This window comes from Castanea sativa, chromosome 10 (genome assembly GCF_040712315.1).
Source record: "Castanea sativa cultivar Marrone di Chiusa Pesio chromosome 10, ASM4071231v1".
In the NCBI taxonomy this organism is placed as follows: Eukaryota; Viridiplantae; Streptophyta; class Magnoliopsida; order Fagales; family Fagaceae; genus Castanea; species Castanea sativa.
This window is the reverse complement of record NC_134022.1, coordinates 2,038,686-2,063,657: the sequence shown is the minus strand read 5'-3', so window position 1 is coordinate 2,063,657 and position 24,972 is coordinate 2,038,686. Positions and strand designations below refer to the sequence as shown.

The 24,972-nt window shown below is 31.1% G+C and overlaps 1 protein-coding gene and 1 long non-coding RNA gene across 2 annotated transcripts; both read left to right on the top strand.

Annotated features, from left to right (window-relative positions):
* Positions 1-7,490: 7,490 nt before the first annotated feature.
* Positions 7,491-9,239, top strand: LOC142614024 (uncharacterized). The gene is made up of 2 exons (XR_012840346.1): positions 7,491-7,836; positions 8,781-9,239. It is a non-coding gene; the product is annotated as an uncharacterized LOC142614024 (long non-coding RNA).
* A 2,540-nt stretch (positions 9,240-11,779) lies between these two features.
* Positions 11,780-13,194, top strand: LOC142611860 (uncharacterized). The gene is made up of 2 exons (XM_075784001.1): positions 11,780-12,632; positions 12,725-13,194. The coding sequence occupies exons 1-2, from the start codon at positions 11,883-11,885 to the stop codon at positions 12,896-12,898; spliced, it is 924 nt and encodes a 307-aa protein (XP_075640116.1). The 5' UTR covers positions 11,780-11,882; the 3' UTR covers positions 12,899-13,194.
* The last annotated feature ends 11,778 nt before the right edge of the window (positions 13,195-24,972 follow it).

Below are 24,972 nucleotides of genomic sequence, written 5' to 3'. Positions count from 1 at the left end.
TTAATTTGAGCCAATATTAATTCGCTATATACAAAGAGTAGTGTTGGTGTTCACATCACTCCCACCTTAGTTTAAAAAACATAAACCCTATGTAGTGTTTAAAAAAGTTATAAAATTTACAAATCAGTGTTGCTAGATTGATATTATTGATGTCATAACTCATTACTTGTGATAATAACTTTTTCTCATCGGCATTGAACATCTCCAAGGTTATTTTCACCTAATACTATATTTGACAAATTAATACATTAGTTAAATTTTACATGTATATCTTGCCAAAAAGTATGTATGGGGTGCATAATCGCATATAACTTAAAAAGATTAAAAATACAGCTATATATATGTGAGATTCAACCATACTTCCAATTTAAGCTGGTATATCTTAAAGGATTGGCACAGTAATTTTCCAAACCTCTTGAGATTCATGAAGTCCTAAATTTAAATATTTTAAGCAACATATTAGAGACACTCATAAGGAATTCATCCTTAATTGTAATTATATAATGTATATTGTAATTATATAATGTATATTTGCAATTGACAAGATTACTGTAAATTGATTTTTAAATTGTGATATATATATATTAAAATATTATTTTTTCCTTAAAATTTTAAGTTATTTTTATTTTGAATTCAAGCATACATTAATTATCTATTTTAGGAAAGTTTTTATGGAGAATTGAAAAAGTTGTTAAAACATTAATTAATTTTTCAGTTTCCATAAAATATTTCCTGATTTACTAATGTATGTATGCCCTTAGGATATATGTTTGTAAAACTCTTTTATTTTATCATTTATGTTTTAAATTTTTTATTTTGGCCATACTTATCTGATTCCATTTCATATTACTCATGTTGTCTATTTTCCTTAATAATCTTGTGGCACCTAGTATTGTATGGGTGAGTTGTACCTCTTAATAGACGGTACTTATGTGATACTTAACAATCATATTATTAACAAAAATGGACTTATATAGGTAACATGTCTTAATAGACAACATTTATTCAACACTTAACAGTCAGATTACCAACATAAGTTGGCTTACATAAGTGACATGTCTTAATAGACTATTTATTTAGCACTTAATGGTCAAATTACTAACAAATATAATCATCATGGTCAATATAAAAACGAAACCAGACATGATAACCTAAAATGAAATTTAAAAAAATGTAAATAGCAAAACAAAAATAACTTCAATCTTTTTTTCTTAGAACAAATATAAAAGCCATTAAGTTAATCAACATGTATATCCAAATTTAGAAAGCTAAATAGGAGTGATGGAACATCTTCTAGCCAAACTTGTCGGCCATCTACTAGTCTAGAATACTTTGCACCAAGGTTGTCAAAATCAGGATCCTATATAAGATAGTTAAAGGTAGGTGAAATCGTAAATCGTAGAATTGGATGGTGAATAGTAAGATCCTATATATTTTCAAATTTAAAGCAAAAAACTCGTTGATAATGACTTTGTATATTGAATAATCACGTAAATCATAAATTCATCCATTAAAAAAAAAAACTAAGATTTGCATCATATGATGTAATTTGCATGTCATACATTGCTAAGTTTATACTATCGAAACAAATATATTTAAGTTTTGATCCAATGTATCTAAAAAGTTCAATAAATGTTTAATTAGCAACCAAATACCAATATATTTATCAAAACATATGGAAAATATTTTTCAAGTTTTAGGTTCCAAGTTTGAAATTCAAAATAAGTTAGCAAATGAAAACTAGCTAACTACAATATGAAATCCCAAAGTAAGATGAATATTAAGGTGAAGTGGACATTTAATTATTCCCATTCTAAGGTTCTTATAGCCACCGTCCTAAATTCCTAATCATCATTATCCATTTCATCATCCATGTAGACATTATATATTTGTACACTATAGTTGCAAAAGACATTAAGATATAATTTCACACTTAACTATTCAAGTTATACCACTCAACAACAATTAAAGAGCATGCTAAAAAAAAGTCAATCAATCAATTAATATACAAATACAAGCATAACTGATAAAATTATATATAAAAAATATTTTAATAATATTAGAACACAAATTAGTATATTAATCAAACAAATTTAACAATATTATAGCTTAAAAAATAGCAAAGCCAACATCAAATTCTTCATTTAGAAATGATGTAGCATTTCTTCATTTTGAAAACAAGTGAACTAGAAACTAGAAAACATTTACTTTGGTTAACATAATTTTATAAAAATAAAATAAAAAGTCATACCATCACAACATGGAAAAAAAAAAAAAAAAAAAACCTTAAAACTTCATCAAAACAAAAAATTTATCCCAAAAAAAAAATAAAAAAAACCAAAAATTTATGTGTTTGGTAGGATTGATAGGATCCCATACGATCCTATGATCCTATACGATCCTACGTACGATTCTACCATTTTTACAATCCTAGTGCGATTCTAAACGTTTTGGTGAGGTGGGATCGTAAAATCGTGCGATCCTATGATCCAGATCGCGATTTTGACAACCATGTTTAACACAACTTCTAGCCAATCTTGTTGGCCATCTACTAGTTTAGAATACTTAGCTATCTACTAGTCTAGAATAAATAGCTAAATACTGAGCGGGCCCTTTTTTTACTTACCAGTGTGAAAAATAACTTGGTCCATCAAGAACTGTAGAAGTGGTTTTCCAGGGTTCTTTTAACTTTTAAGTTCCAACCAATAAAACATTATCACTTATGCAAATATAACATCACCTGGTGATTTGAGATTTTTTTATTTTATTTCTTGTGCTAATTAGGAAACTGACTCACATTGCATAAGTGAAATCATCTCGTTAATTAGGAAGACCACTTCAGGAGTTCTCCCAATAGACCTAATAATTTCTCTGTGTGAGGACACAACACGCAAAAGATTAGTCATACTTCTTGCTGTTAACTTGTACAAATGTCCACTGTTAGCCATATCAATTTTTTTGGATATTATGCCCAGTTTGGGTGGAGAAGTAGGGAAGGGGAGTAGTGGGGGAGTTGGCCAAAAGTTAGGCTAATTTTCGGCCAACTCCCCCCTACTCCCCTTCCCTCCTTCTCCATCCAAACTGGGGATTAGCACTTTATAAAAATTCAAAAGCCTAGAGCCGCTAGTGCTTCCATATCCTTTGCATCTAATCCAATTGCTTCCAATGAACACATTGCCCCATAAATTCTCCACGCTCATTGCTAATAACAAAACTAACACTAAGGGTCTGTTGGGTTGGGGTGAAAAGTGGGAGAATGAAAAATAAATGAGAAAAAATAATTTGTGGGGTTGTTTAGTAATGGTGGAAAATATAAGAGATTTTTGTGGGACCTATACATTTTCTCTTTGGGGCCACCAGAAAGAAATCTCTCCAAATTAGAGTGATTAGAGGAGAAAAAATTGTAAAGGAGAGGGGTAGATGACAAATTACTAAATGTGTCCTTCCCTTCACTGTGTTTGTGTTGTGTTAAAGGTTCAAGTTTTTTTTTTTTTTTTTTTTCTTTTACGTGCTTTCTTTCGTTTCTCAAACAGTGACTTTTTAAAAAAAAATCATTGATCTTTCTATTTTCTTTCTTTTATCAAACAGTAGGATTTTTTTCTTTCTTTCTTTTATCAAACTGTGGCTTTTTAAAAAAAATCAAGTCTCAACGGTTGTGTTTGTGTTTAACAATGGGGCTCTTTTGTTTTTTTCTTTAAACTTTTTTGAATCAACGGTGGCTTTTATTTTGTAACCAAATGATGGATGGCTTCTTTATAATTGTCATATATAATATAATGTAATGTAATAATAAAGAAAAGTAAAACAAATAGCAGGAGTATAAGAGTAATTTATATAAACTATTTTTTTTATTTTTTTATTTTTACTTTTCTACTCAACCAAACAAAAAAGTTTTTAATCCCTCTACTTTTCTATCATTCTAACTATTTTCTATCTTCTCACTCTTCATCTTCTCAACCCAGCATACCCTAACTCTTTGAATACCAAACATTCAAAAGAAAAGAAAAAAAAAAAAAAAGACAAATGAAAATTAAGAAATCAAACAATATATCTATATTTATGACAAAGGACTATGCAAACAGTGGAAGTGAAGACAAAGCATGAGCTACAAAACAATATGATCTATCAAAGTCACACCCCAATCACATTCAGCACAAAAAAAGAAAAAAAAAAAAAAGAGAAGTCATACCCTAATCACACCACATTGGCAAATATTTTTCAGCCCCTACAATTTTCAAAATTTACATCTTAAACCACAAAGCATGGAGGCAGATGTTTTTGTTCTGATGTTTATTAATTAAGATCAAATTATATTATATAATAAAATATATGCAAGACCTTAGACTTTAAAATTTCTTAAAAATTAACTCAATTTTCTTATTGTCTAAAACTATATTATATAAATTAAAAAAAAAACACTTTTGCTCCATAATGTTTACATAATGAGTGCTTTTATAGTTTCTAATATTTTTAATGAGCGCTTTTAGCTATTAAATTTTCAAAATGAGTATAATTGGTTCCTTTGTCTAGTCTCTTTTGTTTTCTTGGCTCTATGTGTCTTTTTTTTTTTTTTTTTTTGGATGAACGTCTCTATGTGTCTATTAAAGCAATTAGGTAATTAATTTTTTTTTTTAATGATGTGGCAACTTAGTTTTTAATAATAAAGTAGGCATTGGCAATCTTGGGCTCAACCCAATGTGTGCACTACCCAACCCAAATGATATGGATCCTCTTCCCCATTTCAAACCCAAATCAGTAATGAGTGCCCTTCAACATCACTACCATTGAACCTTAAACCCAAATTCGAATGATATTGCTCCTCTCAATTTCATGACACAAGACAAGTTCAAGATAACCCTTTAAACTAAAATCCTAAAATCTTTATTGATTCTGCCTCTTAACTTTCATTCAATTTGACTGACCAATTTATGGTCACTATTTTTGGAAGAACATGAAGCTGCCAGTGATCTCTACTTCAAGGTGAAATTACCCCATTAGTACTTGCTTTTGAGGGCTACCGCTAGCACGCGCCTTTGCTTCATTTTTAGCTTCCAGTCTTCCACTGCCAAGTTGCCAACTTATATACTCTTATCACTTGAAATTGTATTTACAGGAAAAAGTGTACAATAAGTTTCAGGGTTTTATTAATTAATTCAAGGCAATATGGTTGCAATAGCATCTACATATTCACAAATTAGTTTCAAAAAATATTATAAGAACAAATACCATATCAATGAATCAGAACATAAAAACAATGAAGAACTAATGGTTTAAGGAATGGGCTAAATAGGGATTTCGGTGCACTCATTCTTAAGGATAGTGTCGTTTTCATGACAGAATTAGAACTTGAAGTTAGGGAGCGGCTCTGCTACTCACTATTGGCAACGCCTCCAGCCTTTGATTCTATTGGGTTAATTTTTTTGGGCTTGTATATTTTGTTTTAGATTTAATATATTAATTTTTTTATGGCTTTAAAAGGTGAAAAATGATAAAACTACAAAAATTTTCAAATTGGTAATATGGTGAGTGATTATTGGTAAGTAAAAAGTGATGCAAGTATACAAACCAATAAAAATTTGCTACCTCAATAGTTTGTAAAAATGTTGTATAAAAGTTTGCGACTATAACATTACTCTTAAAAAAATTGATTACATTATTAAGGGAGGACAAAGCGTAATTTTATTGAACAAAAAAATTAGTATTTACTAATATACTAATACTAAAAAAAAAAAAAAAAGGGTTTAGGGGGGCCATTACCCCCACCAGTCCATATATAACTCCATCCATGAGCCCACATGTTTGTGAGAGGACCACTCCAATAAGAGACAAATTTCGGAGCTAAGGGGCCCTATAAATAGGGATTTGGGTTTGCCTATTTTTTTTACAAGGTGTCATTGCATTGTGTAAGTACAAATGTTAAACATATATTTAATATATAACTAGGTTGTTAGTAAAAGGAAAATTGAGTTGCAGGTAAGTGTTTCATTATTTGTGTTGTATCAGTATTGAGTAGCGATATGCGAATATGCCTACTAAAAGCCTTGTTACATTGTATTCATATTTGGCACTCTTCTATGTCATTTAAAACATTATGTTCTTAGAAATTTTGCAATTTTCATATTGATTAAGAGTGTAAAGACCAATGATTTAAGTAATAAGAAGATAGGGTACAAACTTGGGATAGTGTTGGGCATCTAAACCCACTTAATTGAAAGGGCCAACCACTATTGGTACTACTAAGCCATTTTTTAACATGGGTTTCACTGAGACAAAGGATTAAATTCACATCCTAATAGCTTAATCTCAATTCTCACACTTGTTTTTTTGGCTTAACAGCACCTCGATCAACCTTTGTTGTGTCTCAATGTCTAAGGTATGATCCCTAGTAACTTCATCTAAAATAAATAAATATAAACATACTAAGCAAGATCATTAGCAAAGCAAATGTAAGATAACTTAGAACCTCACCAACCCAAACTAAACGGTAGGCTAGTATTTGTTTTTCACTTTTTTTTTTTTTGCTGAATATTTGTTTTTCACTCCTTATATATGAGCTAGGGATCCTGCTATATGGTTTCCACCTCTTAGAGATGAGCAAAAAATTCACTGCTTGATTAAAGCAATCCATCAATTTATCTACGAGACTACAGTTTCACTAATAAAAATTCATATGATTTCTTGGACTATACAATAGCCTTGTCTTAGCTCCAAAGCCCCATGACAAAGCTACTATGAGTCTCATCCTTATCCGTAACACACCAATACATTAAGGCAAACTTTTTGATCCATCCAATAATGTCTACAACTCTAACTTCACAACCAAAAACAAAAAGCACTACTTCACTCGTTCAACAATAAAAGTTATACTATTCTAGAAATCAATCATTAATAAATTAAAAGATCAATCTTCCTTTGAGTCATTCTCGAAGTCATTTTAAGTATTTTTCTCTCCAATTTCACTTAAATCTTAGTGAGTCATCCTCCAAAGCTATCACCATTGTTTTCCTGTCTCCCCTTACCTGAATCTTACATTGAGTCATCCTTGAAGTCATCAACATCATTTTCCTCTCCGGACTCACTTGTGCTTGCATTGGTCTACAATAAAAGAGGTTCAAATTAATGCCCCAAATGAAAACTAATCCAAAAAAATAAAGAGATGAAAGAGAAAGTTAATCCCAAAACAACATAACACTAGATCATGATCTAATCAACAATCTCATTCTTGTAGACAATAATAAATGCAATTGATACCTAAGTCAGAAGATCTAACAAGCACAAGAACAAACATCAAGTCTTTTCTAACCGAATTCCTCGAGAACAAAGATAAGAAGTTTTTTTTTTTTTTTGTCAAACCCAAAAAAAAAAAAAAGATTAAATTAGTGTTTCTATATCAATGTAAATGAGTGAGATATGCTTGTGTAAAAAAATCTTATCATTTTGCTATTATATACAGGAGAAATGAGCACTTCATCACCATAAAAGAAAAATGAGTTCGTATATAAAATGGAAATTTACTTATGTCAACTAGATGGTAAATATGAGAACAAAACTCCCACACTTATAAAACAAAGAAAAAAAATGTATACCATATGTGCATGTCAATAGATATACATATGAAAAATAAATGTATTTCTTATTTATTTGGATTCATCTTGCCAAGAAACCAAAAGCATAATACATGGCAGCGGAAACAAATTATTCCACCGAATCCTAGGGTCATTTTCTCCCAACCCTGAACTTTCCGTCTCCAAATTCCCAATCAGTAGCGATGGCGATCTAAACACTGCCCCGCTCATTGCCGCAAGACTCCTTCGCGTTTCCTCGTCTTGATGAAGAGTATGTTTTTCTCTCTCATTCATTCATCTTGTTTCTTTGAGCATGAATTTGGGAAATCCAAACCTTCTAGATCTGAAAACCAATGCATTGGATTTCAATTGCAGTTTCTTGTTCTTTTTGTTTCAAATTTTCATTTTGGTTCTTGTTTTTGTTCTAAAAAATTTATGTCTTTGGCCTGGTTGAACTGTTGAGTTTTTTAATTTTTATTTCTATTACCAATATGTGAATCCGAGCTTTGCCTTGAATGAGGTCTTTGTGAGAGCATTACTCTGTTTTTCCCTATTTAAACATGTTCATGTGTTTGATAATTTTGCATATAAGCTGTTTGAGAAAATGTAACTTAATTATAACTATGGAACAGTCACTCAAAATCTTTAATTTTAAATAGGTTCTTTGCAACAATACAAGAATCTAATAATATATTTTTGGCTAGTTCATGTTATGGTATTATAATTTCCAAAAGATATGGGATTTATAGGTTGTTTTGATACCACACCCAAATTTCATGTACATGAGACCTGTGTAGTCTTATGTTTCTGCTATTGCAACAATGATTAGAGGGAAAAAGAAGAAGCAAGTATTTGTTCATCAGTTGGGTGTATCTCATTTTCACCTTTTGAATCTTTCTTTGATGAGAACTGATCATGTTTGTGTTTACTTCATTTCTATAGTTCTGCTGATCATAATTTTTACTTAATTTGGTATCAGGATTTGTAAGAAATTTTTGCCACATTACTTGGTTTGTTGGACTTTAGCTCTAAATTTGCGTGGTGGGGAGTGGCATTCTGAAATTGGTGCTCAATTACTATTTTTGGTTCAATGAAATTGATGTTCAATTGCAAAACCCTGATACCAAATTTTAAGGATTGATTTTTTTTGCATATTAGGCTTGCTCAAGTTTTTTATTTTGTATTTTGCTTATTTCCATTCCTTTGCTTTTGCAGCAATAGAATGAGCCAACTAATGAAGCTATTCAAGGGCTTGGAAGGTGCTCTTGAGTTAGTCATGAACTTGAGTTATAGGATTTTAATATTGAATGTGCTTAGCTATTGGTGTATTCAATTCTACTCAACCAAATTCAATACTAACAGCTTTGGTCATCTATTACAAGATGTCAAAGATGATACAAAGCCTTTTTGCAGTGTTGAGTTTAAACTTTTACCAAGGAAAGGCTGTACAAGTGCTTAGTATTCTCGGGTGGGTGGCATTTATCCATTTGAGATTGACAAAGCAATTGATCTTGAAGCACACTTTTGTTATTTTGTCCTTGTAATCAAATTATAAGTCTTGTAATATAAGTCTATGTGTCAATAGAACTTTTGTTATTTTGTCCTTGTAATCAAATTATACATGACCAATAGTTGAGAATGATATTAGCATTTGTCACTAAATTGATTATTCAATTATGTGTTTTCTACTAATTTTGATGGAAAAAAAATGTACGTAGTCTCTTACCATCTTTTTTTACGTAATCAAAACTACCATAATTGGCTTGATAACATTTCAAAAGATAAGTCACAACCATCAATTTAGAAATTGAAATATCATGAAAAGAATAACTACATTTTATTACATTCTCTTGGTTTATACTATACATACTTGTAATGGTTTTGTATAAATAAACAAAGATGCTGAAGTGTCAAAATTGGACAATACAGCATAATACTCAATTCTTTCTACCACATTACTTGTTTCAAAGTAAGAAGAAGTTAACACCTAGCATATATCAAATCTAGAACTTCAATAACTTCAAGATACGTGACCTCAATCACTCATGAATTTGAGTGTTAATTTTCTACTTCCATCTTTGTTAATTTGTTTCCCTTTAAATAGCACTCAATGCACAACATATATATGTGCAATACAACTTATGATAAGCACCAACTATTAACATAAACTTGATAATAACTAACTAGCAAACAACCTAATCCTATCCTCTACACCTCCAAAAGTCCAGGAAATAAGTTATTAATAATTTCTATCTCTAACTAACGAATCCTATTGTTTAAGGAGACCAGCCAGACTTCAATCTTGGAACTTCATCACTTATCCATCTCGTCTTGTCATCCAAGCCAATAATCACAGCTCCTTCACATTCAACTTGTTGATCCTCATCCTTGGCCTATTGCTCATCCTTGGCAAGCCAAGGCTCAATTTGCTCCAAGTTTGTCTAAAACATTGCAAAGGATCATTATGTTATTGTTCATCAAGAAAATCTATCTTATAACGACTTCAAGGTAATATCTATCTAGTATTCACCATTGCATCATTAATTGTATTCAAAAGTGTATTAAAATGCACACTAGTTTGGTAACACAAAGGCTTGTCAATCTAATGATTCACAATTTCTATCCTTATTTTATGAAACTTGATGGCAAAGCAGGCAATGTAGAAGGCATAACATGAATGATTTATCCTATCAATAATTAACTTTAGTTGTGAAAACAAGATTTTGTTCTTGGTAAGGATAACTTAAACTTCAAACAAGGCATTAGAGCCAATATCAAAATAGCTAGAAGAAGTTCAAAATATTTTTGCCTATCCAAATTTTCACTATAACTGTTGAAGTTGGCAAACCATAATGCACACTTAACTTCATTTCATGGAATTTGATTCTCCCTTGCTTTGTTGTTGACATTCATTCCATGGGATTGGATTCTTTCATATTCCCTCAATTTCTTAGTAACCAAACAGGGCAAAGAGTAAAACTGAATTAAGAAATAGTTTCACAAGTCTTGGGAATCATGTCAGTAAGAAATATATTTCTTATTAGTTTACAAAACTGGTCCTCAATTGATGATATGACTAAACACCACTGCTCATGCCTAGGCAAAGTAAAACTTAGATCATGGTAATAGCACTAATCTTGATCTAGTGCATATAGCGTTGCACCTCAAATCTAGAAACTAAAAATGACTTGCAAATCAAAGTAACATGTTTATGTCTTGTTCATGAAACTCAAGAGTTCACATAATGATATGTCCAAGAATGAGTCTTGATGATTGAACTAAGCTTTTCTCATGGAAATAAACAAATTTCATGAAAGGTATAAACCCAAATTTTTTAAAGATGGACAAAGTCTTTACATTGGGCATTTTATCAAATACATGGAGTACAGAAGGAATAAACATAAGTTTTGATATCCATTGGCCATGAATTCCTAAATACTTAAAACAAAAATATTCAAGAAACATCATCCATTATAGAATAACCATAATCGTGACTTTGTAAGAATGAGCTATCTTGTTTGATTGACAGTGCATCTGTCAAAAGATAATAATTTGTTTGGTAGTCACTCTAAGAACAAGCATCAATGAAAAATAAAAGGAATTTTTCTTTCTAGTGGTAGTGATGGGGCTATTATATAATTGAAGTCTTTTTGCAGAACTAGGGAAGAAGTGCATAATTGTATATAATTCATGGATAGATGTGGTGGTACTTTGATACGAGTAAGAAAAGAAATTGAGAATTTGATTAGTGGATATTACTGTGAAGGAGTTTCAGAGAACTTGAAAGTTGGACTGGGTGTTGTAGTTGGACGATGATGAGATATTGTTTGCAGGTTGATGATATGTATGCCTATTTGGAGCTATAAATGATTGGCCTTAACCTATTTTATTTTTAATAAAAATGGGCTTTGAAGACAAACCTTCCTTTTTCTTTCCTTCTGTGCTTTTCAGTTTTATAAACTGGGGATGAACCCCCTCTGCCACTCTTTTTTTCCTAGCATGCGCATTTGGTGAACTATTGATTAAGATTCCTGTAAGCGGTTAAAGTATTTTCCCATCTCAACGCAGTTTACTTCGAGTTTCTGACTTTCTATTTTCGATTCTGTCTCTGTCTCTGTTTTTGTTTCGGTTTCATTTTATTGTAGCTATTTAATCCTATTTTTCCTGGTAATCTGCAAACAAAGAAAAATTGTTTTTATTTGCAATGTGCTTGCAGGGGTACATCTTGGTTGGGAAGCCTGGGTGGTTCTTAAGAGTATGGAACAAGAAAATAACAAGGAAGCAGAGACTCCTGTGAAGACATGACCAGAGTCTAACATGAACAAACAAGAAGAAAACAAAGAGGCAGTGGAGGCACCTGAAGAGGCATCTAGTACACCAGATTCTAACAAGAACGAAGCAGAGACATCAAGAAATAAAACTCCAAGATCATTAAAGGCCAAATCCAAAATTTCAAAGAAGCCTCTTGCCAGTAATTCCTTCAACACAGGAAAAGATAATGTTGGTGCACATGTTCGGAGAAGACAAAAGAGGAGGAAGAAGCAGCAAATATGGAAGGGCAACAAAGAAAGTAGCAACAATGAGGAACAAGATGTTAATAAGCTAAAGTCTAGAGAAGAAAGCAAAGAGAAGAATATTGTTATTGGAGAGCGTACTGATAAGAGGCAACGGCCTCAAAAGAACCAAGAGAAGATCTCTGAGTTGGAAAAGTGCAAACAAAAACAGAGAAACAAAGGAAATAATGGTGGGTCCAACAATAGTATAAAGAGTCAAAAGAACAAAGAAAAGCATGATGGCAGGGAAAGGAAACGAAATAAGGAGAAGAAAGAAGAAAAACTTGGTGGCTTGATCTTCATGTGCAATTCAAAGACAAAGCCAGATTGTTTCCGCTATTCTGTAATGGGTGTTTCAACAAGTAAAAAAGATCTTGTGATGAGTATCAAACCCGGGCTTAAACTATTTCTCTTTGATTTTGATCTGAAGCTTCTGTATGGGATTTATAAGGCATCGTCTTCTGGGGGCTTGAAACTCGAGCCAAGAGCTTTTGGTGGGGCTTTTCCTGTTCGGGTCAGATTTTCTTGTGGCTGACTTCTCTTGATAATGTGTGTTTTTCTTCATCTTTCTAGCCACACGTGTGCTGATGAATTTTTAATTTTCAGGTGCGGTTCACAGTTGAGAAGGATTGTTTCCCACTATCCAAGGCTGTTTTTAAGAAGGCAATTAAGGAAATATATAATGAAAAGAACAAATTCAAAACAGAACTTACTGTCAGACAAGTAAGATTTACTTGTTTCTTCAGTAGTTTGGGGTCATTGTTTCTGATAGTATTTTAGTATATATGATCAAACTCGGGAAATTCACGAAAGATGAAGAGAAGTGTGGCCTTATTATCTCAACGAAACACTCCCTAGGGATCCTTATTCCATTGGTGATTTTATTAGTTATCCCTTGCTGTCTCATGAAAGGGATCAGCGTATTGCACACAGAGATGTGACTTCCATACCAAGAGGGGAAATTCCGCGTGATTTATATCTAACTGAAAGGGAGTATCGAGCTTATGGTCTTCAGGGAGAGAAAAAATTTAACTCCCCCATCCAAATTTACGTCTGCTTTAGAAATGTACCAGAAAGAATATTCTAAGACAGCCAGACTATCTATACAGGAATGCCCTCTTTACATTAATGAGAAAGAGTATCAGGCTTATGGTCTTGGTGCTAGACCATAAGCCTGATACCCTCTTTAATTTTTTCTCTCACTTTCCTTTTGTTATAAATGATATTCAGATATCAGAATTAGTTGATTACCCCATGATGGTATTTAGGCTCCGTAATTTATTGGCAGTATGTTATGTTATATCTTTGTTAGTTGTCACCAAGTGCCTTGCAAATGTAGCAAATGGCAGGCAAACTCATATTGCATAGGATGGCACTGGACTCTAAGCTAATAAATAGGCACTTGGGTTTCTGCTTGTGGGCTGGTGACATGCATAGTTACATTTTTCACTAGCATTTTGTATGGATGATAGATTTGGGCTTAAGATCTGATGCAAGCTGAGTTTAAGCCCACATGATGTTATCTTAATCAAAATTCTATGTTGGTATATAGCTATTGTTGCTACATAAATTTACAAATATCATATCTATTACTGCTTTATAAATTTACAAATACTATGGTAATTCTCTCAGTTAAGTATGAAAATCATTTTGGTATACTATTTTTTTCAAATTTTTTTTTTGAGGGGTGGGAGTTAGGGGAAAAAAAAAGATTTTGAGGAAATTCTTTTGGTTTTTCTTCTTATCACAATATTGCTTTTGGATGAGTTTGGTTCAGCTTTTTTAAACTGTGTTTTTTGAAAAAGTGGAGGTTTTAGTGTGCGTTTGTTTACACTTTTAGAGCCTAAAACGTGCATTTTCAACCCCAAAATCTAAAATGCGTGTTTGGTAAATTATTGCCACCACGCATTATTAAAAAAAATCATTTTCCAAATACGAAGGACTATCGCGTTTTAAAAACGGACCTTGGAGCTGCTTTGCCAAAAAAGCAAATAAGTTTGAAATGTTACCGTTGGTTATTTTTAGCATTATCCCTAAACTACCCTTATTTTTATTTTGAAATCCCAATTTTACCAAGATCTCTACAAAAAAAAAAAAAAATACCATTGTTGCAGGCTTCTTCTTCTACGACATGATTCTTCTTCAATTCCAACATAAACCCACTACTGCTGCAGGCTTCTTCTTCTATTGCGTGATTATTCTTCTGCAGTTGCAGCTTCTTCTTCTCTCTCATTTTTTTGTTTTTTGTTTTTGTGTGTGTGTAATATATTTCTTTCTTCTTTTCTTTTGGGTGAAGAAGAAGAACTGTATTTTGGGTGAGGAAGAAGACCTGAAGCAGAGACAAGATGGTAGTGAGTGGGACACGTGTATATCTTGTAAGGAAATTTACTAAATAAAAATTACAATTGTGTTAAAACACAACAAATTTTCACAACAGTTGAGGTATCAAATCTTTCATATGTCAAAATAAAATTAATAAAATATTAGATTAGGATTGACCACAACTAAAAACAATGATTGTTGTGAAAATATTGTGACATTTTATTATATTTCTAAACTTTTTAAATTAGTACTATTTTTCTTTAGAAAAAAAATTAGTGCTACCATTTTTTTTTTGAGAAATAATTACAACATGCTGCTAACCCCACAGCTCAAACCCTTTCCCTCTTAGACCCCCAAGTACTTTGTACATGGAGAGGTACCAATTCAACTCGAACCCTTTTTCCTACCATTAACAACTTGTCATATAGACTTTATAGTGAAATTTTTGTGAAAATATTGTGTCCATAACTTGCATTAAGAGAGATAATTAAAACAAAGAATTTTCTTTATATATATATCTTGTCATTTTTGGTAATTTATAAATCAAACTACCACTTTTATAAATATTTTTCAAAAGCACTTTTTGATAGTTTTTACCAAATACTTTGCTTAAAAAAAAAAAAAAAACCTAATTTCATACTGCACTTTTTATTATGTCTTCGTTTTTTAAACTTGATTTTTGTTCACTAACAAAATTGATCTATAAGTAGTAGACGACTATTTGACTAAAAGTCAATTGGTCTTTAAATTGTTGAAGTAACTTATAAGATGGTCGCGGGATGCATTTGCTTAGAAGCTAGTTGTTCTTGGGCTAGCAATTCTATACTCTGAATCTACATCTGAATTGCGAGGAAGAAACCTAGAATTCAGGTTCATGGTTCATGTTAGTTTGTGCTTGTTAATCATTTTGCTAGAAGAACCGAATCGTTTTTGGGTTACTGATTGAATTTTCTATGAAATTACGCCTATATTGCTAGGAAGAAACCTAGAATTCAGGTGCAAATTGGTTTGTGAGAACTCAAATTTAGAAGATTCAAGTAGCTATTGTACTCGTTTATCACAACGAAAAAAGAAAGACCAATCCACTAACGATTAATATTCGTCCAAAACTTCTTTTTAAGGTCCCTAATCTTGCAAATTCAATTTTAAAGTGAGCCCTACTGAAGATCAAATTGCTAGAAATGTTTATCACTGAAGGGATAAACTTTTTGGGTCTAATGACCTTCAAAATTCTTTTGGAAAGTCTTTACTGAAACTTCCTAATAAATGGAAAGGAAATTATATAGCATTTTTAGAGTAAGACAACATGGTGCTATATCTTCTCACATATCTAAAAATTATATAGCCGTGCTTAATACCTTTAAATTTCTAATTAAATTTGCAAATTGGTTTATTTTGTTTTAAATTATTTGTGTAAAAACATAGGTGTGCCTTAGAATATGTCAATTTTATGAAGTCATGCTTGCCGGAGTTTCTTTCCATCCTCTTTAACTTATTTAATTTAATTTTTTTCACTTTTTTGATATTGAAAAAAGTCAATTTTTATCCTTATTTCTAAAAAAAAAAAAATTAATTTAGATATCAATTGGTTCATTTTTTTTCTTTAATTTGACAGAGTCATGTCAATTTTGTGTACAATATAGATGTTCCTCACAACTTGGTTTTTCCTTTTTTCTATATTGAAAAATGATTAATATCCTTACTACTTAGTTAAAAAGAAAAAGGCTAATACTAAATTATCAATGCCCTTTGCCCCAACCCAAAGTATACTCTAACAGTATGTTTGGATACCACTTATTTTGTTAAAATTGAAAAATTATTGCTGAAAGTATTGTAGATAAAAGTAAAAATGACTTGAAATAGTACAGTGAGGTCCATGAATAGTGTCAAAAAGTGCATTGAGACCTATGAATAGTAGCAAAAATAAGTTGAATAATGAAATAATTTTAATTTTTAAGTGCAATCCAAACACACACTTAACTGACTCTATTATGGTCAAAGGTTGACTAACACTACAAAAAAGATTTTCCTTATTTCAACCCACTTTTTTAAAGGGTTAATAAAAAGTGTTGAAACAAACACTAATTAGTTCGTGCCCTTTTTTTTTCAGGTAGCTTTATTTCAAAATTTACTAATAACCCTCCAAATAAACAAATGTAATCTTCCTTATAATCTTCCTCATATATATATATATATATATATTAAAAGGTGGGTTAATGGGCCAATTTTAGCTAGTGGAAGGGGGAGGTACTATCCATGTGGTTCTTCTATTATCATTTTATTCACCAAAAAATTGGAAATCGCAATGTTCCCATTATTCTTTTTTGTTTTTAATATTGAGAATTAATTGATTAATATCTCAACTTAATTAGCCAAAAGAAAAAAAAAAGGCTAATATTAACAACCTTTTCCCCCAAACCCAAGTCTATTCTTAATTGTCACCGTTACGGTCAAAAGTTAACTGACCAGTCCTTATAATTTGGTTTGAATTATCTAATTTGTGAAGGAAATTTATGAATTTGGTATTAGAATTTTTCTGTATTAAAAATCTATAGAATGACTCCTATAAGGGCGTAGAAAATAAAGCCCTAACCCACTAAGAACAGTGGTGCCTTGTCTTTTAAGTTAAACCCGAACAACAGAATTTTTAAGAGAGTGGGTCTCTAAATCAAGTGCAATGCAAAAGTAAGTCCAAGTCCAAGGCCATAGATTTCAAAGTAACACTTAATTAGAGATAATTGGAATGAGAATTGGGGGTAACACCGTCTTCAGGCACGTCCGATGATCAATTTCTTATAAATAAGTAGAGTTCCCACCTCTTCCAAGATGATCCTGTGTTCTTATATCCTCTTTCTTTTAACTTAGAGATTGTTCATCCCCTTTTTCTGGGGGTTCCCTTCCTTTTATAGTCCATTCCCTTACATCCTAACCCTCCACCTGTACGTCTCAGAGCATTTTTTAGGATACTTGTCCCATTAAGACCCTTCTGAAGGTGATAGAAGGAGTTGTTAGCTGTGAAATTACTGTTTAAGGACCATTTTCACATTAATGCAGCTGATGAGGTTGGTGTAGAGTATTGAATGCGGAGGTGAGAGGTTTATCCTTCAGAAAACTTCTCCCACCCCTGCCCCAATTGCTATCTCTTCTCCTATTCTTGGGCCTTTAAGGGATATCAGTTGTCTTGATCCTGTTGCTCTCCTTGAGTAAGTGTAGTCTTCAGAGTTTGCTTACCCGTCTTGGCTTGGATTAGGTGAATTAATTCTCGGCTGGGACTCCTCAGTCCTCGGATCCCCCACAACTCCCATTACTATTTTTTCACCAAAAATTTGGAACTTTCAATTTTCTCATTAGCCTTTCCTTTTTTTTAATTTTTATTGAAACTAATTAATGTCTCTACTAGACAAAAAGAAAAGAACAAGAAGAAGAAGATAATATTAATGCACTTTGCCCCTAACCCCATGTCTGTTCTTACTTCCTAGTTGTTACCATTACAGCCAAAGGTTGACTGACCAGTATCTTGACTCCCTATAATTTTTTTTGAATTGTCTAATTCTATGGAAATTTACAAATTTGTATCAAAATATTTTAGTGGCAAGACTCTATAGAAAAAATCTTCTATTACTGGTTTTTTCACAAAAATAAAAAATAAAAAATTGAACTATCAGATTTTCCATTAGCTTTTCCTTTTTTCTAATATTGGAAAATGATTAATATCCTTACTAAGTTAAAAAGAAAAAGGCTATTATCAATGCCCTTTGCCCCCAACCCTAAGTTTGTTCTTAGTTGGCATCATTATTGTTAAACTGACTTCTATGACGGTTCATTCTATCAACATTGACCCAATGGTAGCTTTTTCTCTTTTTGGCGGTCCTACTCACCTATTAAGAAAAAAGAAAGTTTGGTTAAATCAACGTGCACATAAAGGCCTCATATATACTCAGAAATTTTGCGATGACAAATGGCGGCTATAAAACTTCATTGAAGTCATACAAAACGTGGTCCTTGTTTATCTTAGATTTCTAGCCATAGTATGGTGTGTCCTCTTTTATTGATAACAATTTATTGATAACATATTACTTGAACTTATGATGTCAGTTTTACTATAATTATTTATTATCATACTAACACAACGAAGCTTTCTTTTTAATGAAGTTGCAAAGATCTAAATCATCATTGGACGTCAAAATTTTTTATTAGTTGGAGCCCACGATTAATATTTTTGATGCATTTTTTTTTTCAAAGAAAACAGCTAATTAAATAAAACCCAACCCCATCAAAACCAAACAAACCCAAATCCAATCACCACAGCACTACCGCCACTAAACCACCACCACACCACCATTTGTTTTGATATGCTACGGTCCGTGGGTTGCTATGATAAACTTGAGTCTCTAATACCATTCACACTTAGTAAAAAATGACAGCGTTCATTTTTCCTTGTGGTGACATTAACTTTTGCTGATTATTATCATTTGGTTCAATAGATAAGAATTTAATTCAAAGAAAACCAGAGACAAAGGCAGCTCCAGAAATTATCCGTAAATTACACAATAATATATGTCAATAGCTCAGACAAAATTGACTTCTCCTGCTCTCCATCTTATTAGTTCTGTTAAATATATAACTCACAGAAAATGGTCAAGTGATCTGCATGTAACCACTTTATAGTAAAAAAAATTATTTTAAAAATAATACAAGCATGGCATATGATTTTTTTTTTACCAATTATAGTTAATGAAATTAAAATGAATGAGTTAATTTGGATAATTCTACCTTATGGTCAACGATATGGAATTAATAGTACGACATATGGGATTAGTTTACAACTAGCTGATCCAAACTGTAGGGATCTTTTTACTCAATTTTTTAATATACAGATATCAACCCTCTACTCTAGAAATTTTTATAAATGAGAGACTGAAATTTCTTTTAAATTTTTATAAAATATTATGAGAATAGGATATATATATATATTTTATATAAGTTGATGGTACGTTGATTGCTACTTAATTAGTGAATTACATACATTAATACACGATTCCATAATATATACATACACACACATATATATATATATATATATATATATATATATATATATATATATAAAATTAATTAATCAGCTTGCCACTTTTATTGTGCTGTCTAGTTGGTAAAGCATATAGTTTATCGACAATATTAGTAGAATATTAGTAGAAGTAATAAAATATATTGTGTAGAACGGTAGAAAAATTATATTTACATATATGGTCGACCTTATTTAATTTGTTGAAGATTCATAATTGATGCAAAAAATTTGTGGCTAAAGCTTAATGGTTGTTGTGTTAATGGTTGTTGTGTTGTATTCCAATTCTAAAAACTTTTAATATATTAACCAGCCGTCCTTGAAAAGTTAGCAATATTACCTAGTTGTTCGATAGAAGATAGTTCCCCTTTATTTCTGTCTCCACTAAGAGCATTGGTATCTGGAGTTGTAAAACTCCGGTTATGCTAAAATTTAGCATCAAAGCTCATAAAACTCACATTATCCAGACTTGTAAACCCAAAAAATTTTATAATTGTATTACAATACCATCCTAAATTTATGATGGTATTGTAGTAATGTTCTAAAACAATCTAATATTAGAGCAATGCCTAAGGGAGAAGGAGACCTTAATTACATATAGTTGGTTCTGTTCTGTCTATATGGCTTGCTTTTAAGTAACGAAAATGAAAAGCAAGCATCCCAAATTGTCTAACCATGCTGTGTAGGTTGAATTGATACGTCATACTTTGCTGATGCCTAAGGCTTATACCTCTTGAAAAATTTTAAGACCACAACCAAGTCCATACCTATTTTTACAACTATATGCGATTGATTATGGTTTATGAGTGGTGGAAGTCAATGCGAGAAAAAAAAAAGTCATTGTTTAATTTGCTTGGGCTATATGAATGTGTGTAGGTTTGTTCAACTCACTATTCACGGCTCAAAGCCCAAAAGAAAACTTTGGTTTCAACCCCCACAATTTCCCAAAAGTGATTCTTTTCTAAAAGTCTATTAGTTTTCATTGTTTGGAAAGTTTGGTTAACTCCCTGGTTCTGGAGAGTGAAGCTAGCTAGGTTGGTGTTGGTGGCCTGCATGGAGCTTTTTTTGCCTGAATAAGCACGTAAAGGCCTCATACTCAGAAATTTTGTGGCAACAACTGCTGCCTATAAAATTTCATTGAAGCCATACAACTATACAAGACGTGGTCCTCGTCTATCTTAGCTTTCAAGCCATATTGACGCGTTCTCTTTTTATAATCATCGTACTAACTCAATGAAGCTTTCTTTTTAACGTAGTTGCGAAGATCTAAGTCATTGGATGTCAAAAAAAAAAAAAATGATTGAATTAATTAAAACTCACAATATTAATATTTTTGATGGGTTTTTAATAAAACCGCTAAAATACTATTCATACCTAGTAAAATATGACAGTGTTCATATGGAATACAAATTTTCTATACCAATTTTTATGTTCTACCAATCACAACTTGCAATGTATTTGTTTAACTTTCTTTATAAAATAAACAAAGTTTAAAATAGAAAAAAAAAACATATGATAAGTTGTAATTGGTAGAACATAAAGTGAAATACAAAAAGTGTTATAGAAAATTTGTATTCGTTTGTACGTCCTTGTGGTGACATTAACTTTTGCTGATTATTATTATTTGGCTCAATGGATAAGTTCAATTCAAAGAAAACCGAAAACAAAGGCAACTCCGAAATTATCCGTCATTAGCTCAAACAAAATTGACCTTTACCTTACTTCTGTTAAATGTATAACTCACAAAAAATGGTCACGTGGTGTGCAAAACTAGGGGTGGCAAAATTTGACACGACCCGCGAACCCGACACGACACGACTCGAAATTAGCAGTTTATGGGTTGAGACTTAACGGGTTCGTGTCATATTCGGGTTGACACGGCTAACCCGTTTAATAAATGGGTTGGGTTAGTGTTGAGCACATAGAACCCGTTTGACCCGTCTGACCCGTTTAATTAAATGATATTTTACCAATATATCTTTCAAACTCTAGGTATATGAACTTTTTAGTTGTTGTGATTTATATTCTTTGACATATTGTGATTGATTATTTGTGATATTGTGATATGCTTTAATTTTGAATGATTATTTGTGATGCAGTTACTCGTTAGTTTTGAATTTTATATTAAAAATATTTATTTGTTTGTTTTTTCATTAATTTTTATTTTTTATTTTGATAAAATCTGATAAACAGGTCGACACAACTGACCCATTTAATAAATGGGTCGTGTTAGGGTTGAGGAATCTTGACCCGTTTAATAAACATGTCGGGTTAGTGTTGACCTATGTAGTCGAATACTCATGACTTGACACGACACGAACCCGACACGCGAACACGAATTGACACCCCTATGCAAAACATAGTCACCTAGTGTGCATGTAACCTCTTTTTTTTTTTTTTTTTTTTTTTTTTTTTTTTTTTTTTTTCAGGTGCATGTAACCTCTTAATTGTAAAAGAAATTATTTTAAAAATAATATGAGCATATTATATGACATTATTTTATCAATTAATTATAGTTAACAAAATTAAGATGAATGGTCAATTTGGATAATTATACCTCATGATCAATAATACAAAATTGATAGTACATGAGATTAGTTTATAGCTAGCTGATCCAAACTCCAAGGATCGATGTTTTTGCATTTTACTCATTAAAAAAAAATACAAATATCAACAAATGAGAGACTGGAATTTCTTAAAATTTTTATAAAATATTATGAGAATAGTATATATATATATATATATATATATATATATATATATATATATATATATATATATAAGCTGATGGTAATCACTCTACTTAGTGAATTACATACATTAATATATATGCATGTAATCAAAGTAGTAAAATACATGTGATCACTACTTAGTGAATTACATTCATTAATATATATATACATGTAATCAAAGTACGTAGTAAAATACATGTGATCGACTTTAGCAAATTAATTTGTTGAAGATTCATGTAAAATATTTAGAACTAAGGCTTAGCTGTTGTTACTTGTATTCCAATTCTAAATTTTTTTTTTTTAGGGTCAGTTCTAAATTTTTTAATATATTAAGCAGTCGTCCTTAAAATGTTAGCAACTGCCTAGCGAATAGATAGTCCCACTTTATTTCTGTTTCTATAAATCCAACTAAAGAGTGAAGACAGCTTTGCTGACAAGAGAATTAATGATGACAAAAAGCCTCCAATATCATTCACGATCTCCACACAGTTCTAAACTCACTATTGTACCAAAGACTTGTTACGCAATTTTTTACTTGTACTACAACTTCACAACTTAAGAGTTAAGGCAAAGCGAAGATGATAATTCTCCACTTTCAAGAAGCCCAAATTGGAGTCCTTGTAATTTTCTTCATTTTCCGCATCTCCATGAATTTTTTACTTTCATCCCTTTTGTGAGCCTTTTTCTTTTCTTGAAAAATCTACTGCGTGCTTGTGTTTCTGGAACCATTTTTCTTGATTTTTCAACTATTTTAAAGCGATTTGAGTTGTTTGAGGAATTCCTCATTCCAATATATATATATATATATAAACGGAAAAACGAGAGTGGGTCGGTTCAGGTTATCCACTTTAGATTTAGCATGAGAAAAATCCTAAAACCTTGAAAATTAATTGAAAAACAAACCAATTCGTTGGCCAAAACCAACACAGATTGAGTTGGAATTCAACTCTTAAAAGTTAGTATTATATAAGTTGTTTTAGGTGTTTAATTAGGTAAAAGGAAACAAGAACCAATCACCCTAAGTAAGGTGGTTAGCTTTGAGGTTGATGTCATACCAACCCAAATTAACCAAACCAAATAAAATTGCAGTTAGATAACACGTAACTCTCATAGCTTTTGAGCTTAATTAATATGTTGTAAACATCAAATTCCAATAGAACTAGTGGTATTAACTATAAATACTCTCGATAAACATTTTTCTTTAACAGTTTCACATGTAATTTACCGTTAATTGGACTCCCATCATCAAATAGATGTGTAACAAATAAAATTTGCATCAGATACTTTTTTTCCATGTTATCTAATAAATTACTAGGAATGTGATAAAGAACCTGAATAGCCGAGAATATAAGTATCGCTAGGAATTTCATAAGGTTTTTAGGAATGTGAGATCTTTGTATTAGGTTTATTTTTAATGATCAAATTTTATAAAGATGTGGTGTAAAACCTAAGTTTTACACCCTCTAATCCCAACATACCACATCATTTATTACATATTAAAGAATAAATATAATCATACCCAATCAATTCTAATACTCATATGAAAATCCATCCAAATTAGAAGTTTATTAAGATGTTATTAGATGTGGTAAAATGTATTAATTTTTAAGTAAAAAGATAATGTGACAATCTCTAATTGAATGATATAAACCATAGGTTTTACACATCTCCTTACCCAATTTGGACTCTTATTTTTAAGAACATTATATATATATATATATATATATATATATATATATATATATATATATATAAAATTTCACTTAGTTTTATAAATATTATATTAAGTGTCACATACTTAAAAAAATAAAAAATCACCTAATTAATTAGGGATATAATAAAATACTTCTACCCTGCAAACTATCTACTCCCATCCCACATAAACTTTTCCCATCATAAAAAGAACACGAGGTTATAATGGAAAATCCATTATCTGATCCCATATGGCATCTAGTCCGATTGTCATCCTACACATTACCATATAAAGAAATAACAATAAATATGAGAGATTGGACGTTAACAATATATAAATAAATTTTCTCAAAACAAAAATAAAACTAAAGAAAGGATATTGAAACTTTATTCCATTCACGGGTAGAGTTGAACAATACTACCAATACAAATCGAACACGAAATGAGTGTGATACTGTATCAGCGTGCCACGTACGCCCCCTCCCAGTTTTATTTATTTTTTATATGGCACCTTAGTTTTTAGTTTGTGATAAGAATGTTTTGATACTAGCCAGTTTTAGCGGATCTTTCAAAATCAAATGGTATTGTATTTCTTTTTTGAGAATCATCAAATGGTATTATATAATTATATATATATATATATATATATATATATATATATATATTACGAAATTTATATAGCTAGGCCCGAATCACATGATATTGTACCATATCAAAATATTAAAGGAGAAAATACTATTTTCGTTCTTACATTTTCACTTTGGTCTCAATTTAACGCTTTTAATCCATATTTTGAAAAACACGTTTTGTTTTTGTCCCTACCGTCATCTCAGTAACAAAAATATCATGCATGGCAAACGGATTGTTGTGTTGGCACACTAAATGATGATGTGACTAAATTTTAATTAAGATTTAAATAAATCCATGTCAACATTTAAAAATCATATGTATACACTTTTTTTTTCTTTGAATACTTTGTTATGGTTTTTTTTCTCTTTCTTCATAACTCCAAGCTTCGAATTTCCATCTCATTCTGCCCCTTT